Source organism: Lytechinus variegatus, chromosome 10 (genome assembly GCF_018143015.1).
Source record: "Lytechinus variegatus isolate NC3 chromosome 10, Lvar_3.0, whole genome shotgun sequence".
Lineage (NCBI taxonomy): Eukaryota > Metazoa > Echinodermata > Echinoidea > Temnopleuroida > Toxopneustidae > Lytechinus > Lytechinus variegatus.
Genome location: NC_054749.1, coordinates 14074724 through 14083527, shown reverse-complemented (window position 1 = coordinate 14083527; position 8804 = coordinate 14074724). Strand labels below are relative to the sequence as shown.

Here is an 8804-nt window from a genome sequence, read left to right as displayed (position 1 = left end):
GAATTTAATGGTTTTGGTTTAAGCTCCATTACTCTGACTTACGAAACTGGAAAGTGATTTATTTTCAATTTCATAAAAACTTAAATTGATAGAATAGGCTAAGTCATTTATTAATTATGAAATGAGGGACCCATTATCAGATATTGCAACAAAAACATTTTATTACAACAATATTCAGTTGTACTCCCATTTTACATAATACTGGGTGATGTCTATGCAAGTCCACTTCCCATAACAGAAACCAACAGCTGTAAATATGTAAAGAAATGACGAAGCCTTTACTTGGCATATTTACATATATTTTGAAATGATTTTTGTTTGTAAATATTATTGTTTTAGTGGAGAAACATGTGGTGCTCCACTATAATTTATTTATTAATACAGCTCTGTATTACATGAATTGTTTATTCAACAAATGGGTAGTGTTTATCCTCAATAAAAACTTTTGTAGTAAACTCCTTTAATAACTGAAGTGTTACTTGTATGTTTTTGAGAATGGGTGTGATTTGAGACAATGATTATTATCAATTATTATTTTTTGGGGAAGCAATATTCCAGAGTACTTGATGAAAATACAAAAACATGATAAAACCAATTTTTGCAATGGGTTTGACAAAAAGATGAATACCGGTAGACATTATAGCTCTTTACAAGAGAAAAAAATAAACATAGTTGAGTTTAAAACCCTTTGGTTCTAGTGCCCTAACATACATTTAATTCCATGTTACAGAGACTCTGACAAGATGAAGGTTTAGGTTAAAAAACACAGATTCTGCCTGTTACTCTCTTTGATGCTGAAGCATTTGACCTGAAAAAGGTCATTAAATTACCGTAAATCACAAATTCAGAAAGTTTATTGTAAAGTAATTGAATGTAATTAAAAGTAATTGACAGAAATTGAAGTCATTACATTTTTTTCAATTACAATGACTTTCCCTTTCAAAACTTCAATTACAGTTACATTTACTAAAAATATGTAATTAATTACGTAATTGATCAATTACCTTGTAACTGAGCCCAACCCCACCCTGGATACACACACGCACATGTGATCACAGCAAAATAAAGCACATTCATCCTTACAATACGGCCAAAATATAATCAATCGAAACACTCATAACCTTGCTGTTGTACTTGCATTTGCACATTATACACAATTGAATGTTACACAAACCATGGTACAAACTCGGCACCCGGATTCACTCATGTTAGAGTCCCTTTATAAAATATACTTTGCATTGACCAAAATATAGCCACAACAAACTTAGAATTTTGTTTAAAAACATGATAGTTTATTACAAATTATAACTACGAAAAACAAAAGGAAATCTGAATAAAATCAGGAGACTATATCATGTCCGCCAACTTTGAGTAAAAATAAAATAATCAATTGGTAAAACAATGCATAAAAAAGATGGGGAGGGGGGGGGAGAAATTTGACAATTTTGGCCCTAACATGCCAGATATGATCAATTTGAAAAGTAAACATAAAATTTTTCTTCTCTTACAATCTTTCAGGTTGCACTCACAGTGCCAATGCCCAATACTTTGCTGAAGTAGATTTGAGATTACAGTTGTACATATATTTCTTATTATGATACAAGGAAGGCCTATTGTATAATATACCCTGATTGTAACCCCCCCCCCCCCCCATTAATTCCTAAAATTGATGTCTTGAAAGGGGGGGGGGGTCATAAAAGCAGCATGTCCCTGTACATTATAAATTAGTTTGATAAAATGCCCAATGGGCACACGGTTCTTGCCACAGCATTTCATTTTCAGCCATAGAGGGCAGCATAACTAAATAAAGATTTTGACAAATTAACCCGTTGCTTACGGGAACTGGGTGGTCCCTGTGTTAAACATGTGGGATTCAACGAATCTCGGAGCCTACGGGATAACAATTTTTCATTCCCATACAAATACAAAGTATTAAGTCTGATAACCTACATTACATGTATTTTGGGGAAAAATCATAAAGCCAAGTAGGATTGCAAATGAAGTAGGTGACAAGATGTGCTTCAGATTATTAAACCAAGCACTAAACAAAGAGTTAGGTTTAGAAAGTGATATTAATCCCAGCCATGGCGTAATTTCCTTCAGCAAGAAACTAATCCACAGAGTGCTGCACTCAACCCAGGTGAGGTAAATAGGTACCGGTAGGAAGTAATTCCTTAAAAAGCTGTGTGCGCTATGAATGCCTAGCTTAGCCGGGTAATATAGGAGCGCCTTGAGCACGTAACAAGGTGGATATGTGCGCAATATAAATATCCTATATTATTATTTTTTATTAATTAATTGTAATTACATCAGGATGAATAGTTTTTAACATCTAGTTGATATAAAGAGGAGTTGCGATCAATGGCAGAGCCAGGCAATGGCACAAGGGGTGCACATCCCTTTTCTTTTAGAATCGCCCATTCAACATAAATATCAATATCGTATACAAATAATGAATGTTTATGAGTGCAATGGACAGAATACTTCATGAGGTGAAAGATTAAATGATCCATTCAATGAGGTGTAGCCGAGTTGAACAGATCATTCATTTCATCTTTCACCGAATGAAGTATTCTGTCCATTGCACGAATGAAAAGAACATTCATTATTTGGTTGACATGACACCTAAAAATTATTTTTCTTCTAAAGATTCTTTTTCAGTGAAATTTATGAATTTCGATGCAAAATATGCTCATGCAGTATGAGCTTGATCTTTGCCGGTACATACAACATGTCCGCTGCAAACACGAGTGATTTACTTGAGGTGCCTGTAGTCTCGGTGCGCATTTGCAACATTTGGACAAAATTGTATGGATCCAAAATTGCACGGTTGATGACGTCATTGTAAAATGGGCTAAATGATTGGTATCGAACAACCAATCAATTGACAAGGATCTATCTAGGTATACTAAATCTAATCAATTTGTCATCTGCGACCTTTTATTTTCAATATCCTGGATCCACTGGTAATCAACATAAGTTGCAAGGATGATCACTTTGCAATATCACTTGCTATCATTCTGATAGTGATCACTAACGTCTATGAACATATCAGGATAGGTATTTATATAGCGCCATCTATCTAGAAATATTCTATTCCAAGGCGCGTCATTATCATTATTATTACCCTGGCTTTAGCTCGAGCTGCCTGATAAAGATATGACACCGAGTTGTTCGTCGCTGACGTCACAACCCCCCACGGAGATATAGGGAGTATGAGCAAAATGGCGATCTCCACGGGTCTTTCAAATATAAAAATATTGATAACTTTGACTTGGCATATCATGGGAAATAGGAAACCGTTCTGCCTCATTTAAATTTTATTTCAATCAGTGAAGTGTAATCAGTTTATGATCAGATAATAAATCTATCCTTTCATTTTCATTTAAATATTCATATCTGGAGTGAACACAGACAAATACGGATCAGTAGACTGATACGTCGTTCTCCTTCACTCATTCTAAAACTCCCTATTCAGTCTCGTAACCAACTGGCCCCATCGCATTAAATTTACTATTATGGTAACTCTGCCATCCACTTGTAACTTCCATGGTAACCCTGATCAACAGCCAATCAAAATCAAGGATTCCATGCAGGTCTGAATTTACCCTTGTCTACTTTAATATTACTCAGCACTTTGTCAAATGTAAATTTGGTACATAAAGGGTACATAAAGTTCATCTGATCATATATACCAAGTGGCGTTAGATCAAGTGGATATTGGACCACTTGGGTATAGCCCAACTGGAAATTAGACAAATAAGGTAAATGGGCTAACTGGCAAATAGACCAAATGATTAGTAGACATACTGGTTATAGACAAAGGCCCGTATTCTGAAGTCAGGTTTAACTTAAACCGTGGTCTAACTCTGTGCTAAGACTAACAGGAGCCAAAAATTCAAAAATTATACATGTTTATAATGTACATTCCTTACGTTTACTATTTTGTTTCCTTATGCTTTCATAATGAAGAAAAATACTTAAGTTATCATTCCCAGACAATTATGAGCAATTTCATTGTCAAATGAGTTAATAAATTGGATGTGTTACCGTTAAGGATTTGTGCCCCAGTTGGCTCTCCATAGTTAAACTACAACTTAAAGCCAGGGTTTAATTTAACCTGAGTTCAGAATATGGGCCAAAGTGTTATTAAACCATGTGGGAGGAGACCAAATGGAAAGTACACAAAGCGGATGTTGACCAAATGGCAATTTATCTCAAAAGTGCATACAGGTAAGGTAAAATGAATTTCAAAACAGACAAAATGGGCTTACAAAATTCTCAGACGTTTGAGGAAGGTTGGGACCTGTGTCACCGTTTTGCTTTGTTCGCCGATCCACGTTTGATGAATTTACCCAACGATTTTCTCTTCATGCTCCTCATGCGTTTGACTGTGTGCTGGGAGGCGCCTCGTTTCCGCTTCATCATCTGTTTCTTGAGCTTCTGACGTCGCTTGGTGAATATCTCCCTGGAAGGAGATCACAGGCGTATGAAGTGAAAGAGAAGATCATGGTCCATATTGAATTATCAAAACATCATCTTAATCCTAGATCAGCCTCATTATAATCTCTGAATGGAATGTTAAAGGTCAAGTCCACCTCAGAAAAATTTTAATTTGATTCAATAGAGAAAAATCAGACAAGCACAATGCTGAAAATTTCATCAAAATCAGATTTAAAATAAGAAAGTTATGACATTTCAAAGTTTCGTTTGTTTTTAGCAAAATAGTTATATGAATGAGCCAGTTAAATCCAAATGAGAGAGTCGATGATGTCACTCACTCACTATTTCTTTTGTTTTTTTATTGTTTGAATTATACAATATTTCAATTTTTACGAATTTGATGATTAGGACCTCCTTGCCACAAAATGTTAAAATAATGGAATTCCACGTGTTCAGAGAGGAATGAAACTTCATTTCACATGACAATGACAAGAAAATAAAAATATTTCATATTTCAATTTTCATATAATAAAATACAAAAGAAATAGTGAGTGATGTCATCAGTTCCCTCATTTGCATATCGACAGAGATGTGCATATAATTGTTTTGTGAAATGAAGCGAAACTTGAAAATGTCATAACTTTCTTATTTTACATCTGATTTTGATGAAATTTTCAGTGTTATGCTTGTTGAATATTTCTCTTTTTATTCAAATCAAGTTTTTGTTGAGGTGAACTTGTCCTTTAATATAAAAATAATGCACATTTATGAGTGTGTAATGGCGATGCAGTGCACTCGAGGGTGTTTGCATGTTAATTACGAATACCAGAAATGCCCGCATCATCGATAATACCACAAATTTTTTTAAATGTGCATTATTTGTTTTATATAACAGGTCAGCAGTATGACTTTGTAGTGGAAAGGTTGTTTGGATTAAGCCTGAGTCATATCGATTATTTTGAAAACCGGTGTTCGACAGCTTTAATTCGATCGAACATCGATGCATCGAATATTGAAGGCGGGAAAAAATTTGCTCCGGCCATCGCGTCGATGCGCTATGCATGCACTACGCACTGACGGTATGCGCTGCGCTGGCGTTGGCCGGGTGAGCGTTGCACAAGCAGATGACAAGAGCAAAGTTCGTTTGTATTTTCCATGACCACAAAACACACAAAAAAAAGGCCGGGGACCAATGCAGAATTCTTCCCAAAATATCTTCAACAATGATATTTGCAGATGACAACATATAAGTTTAAAGTGAAACAATAATAAAGACATGAATCACGCAGAGTCGATCCGAATGATTTTCGGTCAACTAGCATTCGCAGTCCAGACTCGCATTCACCAGCCCCGTCCGCAGCCCCGTACACTCACTCTCCCGAAACGACAGGCGTGCTTGTCAGTGCCAGCAAACAAGTGCAACCAACGGAGAGCGCTATAACTTGCCTGAGATTGTTTAGTTGGCTCCAAAATGAGTTCCAAATAAATTTATGCGAATAAATACGTAATTTTCTCTGGATGGTCATTTGAATTGCTATTCAATGCTGATATAACGATTGTGAGGAAAGATTGTGAAATATGACTTAATCCTGATGATGACAATCCATTTTTTTTTGTTGACACAATAATATTGAGCATGCGATCGAAATAAATACGAATGTTTCGAATCGAGCCCTAAATTCATATAAATTATTACGATTTAACAAGATTTTATTGTCATACTAAGAATATTGATGATGTCAGCAAAGTATGTTATGTTCATATGGAAGAATTAATACTGGCATTATTTCTTTTGTTATTCCATCTCTGGACGTCTTCTCCGAGCTCCGAGAAAAGAAGCACAATGCGCATGCGTGTTCGATGACGTATGACATATTTTCCATTCATGAAATCAGAGCCCAAAGTTGGGCACAAACTAGCTTCAAATTGATGGGAAAAAATATCAAACGCAATTTTCTCTGTTTTGTCATGTAAAATGTTATTATATGGTTATATTACGATCTTGAAAAGAGTTTTTGCATGTAGGCAATGTTCGAGAATCAATCCTGATGTGATAATTATTTTTTTTAGACAAGTGCACTCTCTCGACTCAAGTCGATCGTCATGAGATGTCCGCCATTGAAAATTTAAACGAAATACAAACGTTTCACATCAAGCTCTGAATTCATATTAATGATTATCATATGCAAATTATTGTTAAATATTACGATTAAATAATGTTCTTTGGTCATGATATCAATATTGTTCATGAAAGCAAGATTTATTTTACGTTGATCGCGTCAATCTCCGGCCATTTTCTGGTTTGATTAAAGAACAGTACTGCGCATGCTCGATCGATGGCCATGACTTCCATTCATGAATTCATCGTGCATAAATTATCTCAGCACGAGCAGACGAGTAAGACTCGAAGTATGATCGAAATAAACTTAAAATTAATGGTGAATAGGCATCGTAATTACACAATCGGTTTCATTTGGGGGGCAATAGAAATCAAGTAAGTAGTAGTCAAGTTGGACATTACTGATATTTTGATGATTGTGTGATCCAAACGAATCGGCCAGCCGACGTATTTTTTTTTTTTTTCGATGCGCCGATTTTGCAAAATCTGCACGATTTTAAAATCGATTCGACTCAGGCTTAGTTTGGATCCCTCAAATTTTTCAAGGATTGGACAGATCACTCTATGCTATCCTGTCAGAAACATTTTAGTTTCTCTACACAAATACAATTATAGGTTAATTTATTCTCTGTAGTATCAGTAGATATCTGAACACGTATATTTTAAGACTATAACACACAGTCAATGAGAGACCACACACAGTTCATTCCCACTTTAAAGAGTGTCTATGATTACTTCTCCTTGGAGGCTTGCTTACTTCTTTTTACTCTTGGCTGCTTTCATCTGGGTGGTTTGCTCATCTTCGCTTGCTTCCTCCTCTTCCTCTTCATCCTCCTCCTCCTTGGAATGTCTTAAAATCCCTGGGATGGCATCCTCCTCCTCCTCATCTTCATCTTCTTCCTCTCCATCTCCGCTCTCCTCCTCCCCATCCTCCTCTTCTAGTTCATCTGGATCATCATAGTCAACCTGTTAAATATTTATCAGACAAAAAATGTGTCTACTTTGATTGACGATGGAATGTAAATATATAAATAATCTTATCATTTTTTTGTCAATAAATATTTACAGATAGAAAAAATGTAAGCTTCAAAATGAGTACAATCATGCAGAACCTTCATACATTTCTGTAATTCCAGAAGCTAAACAAGTATATTCATCATACATAAATCCACAATACATCAAACAAACTTGCATGGAAATCTGTCTTTTTTGAGCAAAATGGGAAAGATATATGGGGCATCGTGGTCTAGGGGTTCGTCTTTCAATCTGAGGGACATGGGTTCAATTCCCAGCCATGGCATGTTTTCCTTCAGCAAGAAATTTACCCACATTGTGCTGCACTCAGCTCAGGTGAGGTAAACGGGTACTGGCAGGAAGTAATTCCTCAAAAAAGATGTGAGCACCGGAGTAGGTAGACTAGGTGACCCGGGGTATATAGGGGAGCCTTGAGCACTTATTAACAAGGTGGATACCTGCGCTGAATAAATCCTATAATATTATTATTATTATTGTATTCCAACCAGTTGACCAGAAATATGACAACCCTGATTAGGAGAGCATTTCTTGAAGAATTTTGTCATAGATTTTTCACTGATTAATCTGTCCTCGGCAAAGCAGATGCAAGGGTTTCCAGTAGCTACTAACACCTTTAGGTGAAAATCTGCATGAAACGTTCCCTGGAGATTATGTATGTATAAGATATCATTTGAATGAATTGCACATGGGGCCCGTTTCATAAAGAATGACATCTACGGTTACTTTAAAGGGAATATTTAACTTTGTGAGCAATTTAAAAAATTATCATATTGCTCTTTGAAAATGTTATGAACATTCGACTAACAACTCAAAAATACCCATGTGAAAGTTTGGGATCATAACATATTCGGGAAGTGTTTTTAAAAACTGAAAATCTGAGGCAATGTTTGAAGAGAAAAATGCACTTCTCGACGGTTGATTCATGATTCTGTGTCCAATTTAAATCGATATTATATAGCGCCACCTTGTGATGTATGTGAGAAAGTAGGCGGAGCTTACCACGGCGGAATTCAGTTCTCCGTGATCTGTTGTGTTCGAAGTTTGTTGGGGGGGGGGTCTGTGTTCTCTCGGTGTCCGCTCTGTGTGATAAGCGCATGTGCCTTGAAGTCTGTAATAGCTCTATGGTGAAAGGGTTTAGTTGTGTGTGTATCGCTTGCATTTCATTGGGGAATCTAATGTACTGTCAGGTGTCGAACTCGTGAGTGTC

General features: G+C 36.1%; 1 protein-coding gene across 1 annotated transcript in view; it reads right to left on the bottom strand.

Annotated features, from left to right (window-relative positions):
• Positions 1–7468: 7468 nt before the first annotated feature.
• Positions 7469–8804, bottom strand: part of LOC121422632 (nucleolar protein 12-like) — a gene marked incomplete at its 3' end in the record, with an annotated part of 30233 nt that continues 28897 nt past the window's right edge. The window contains exon 4 of the mRNA XM_041617794.1: positions 7469–7528. Coding sequence (XP_041473728.1) covers positions 7469–7528 — 60 coding nt within the window. The remainder of the gene's footprint in view (positions 7529–8804) is intronic.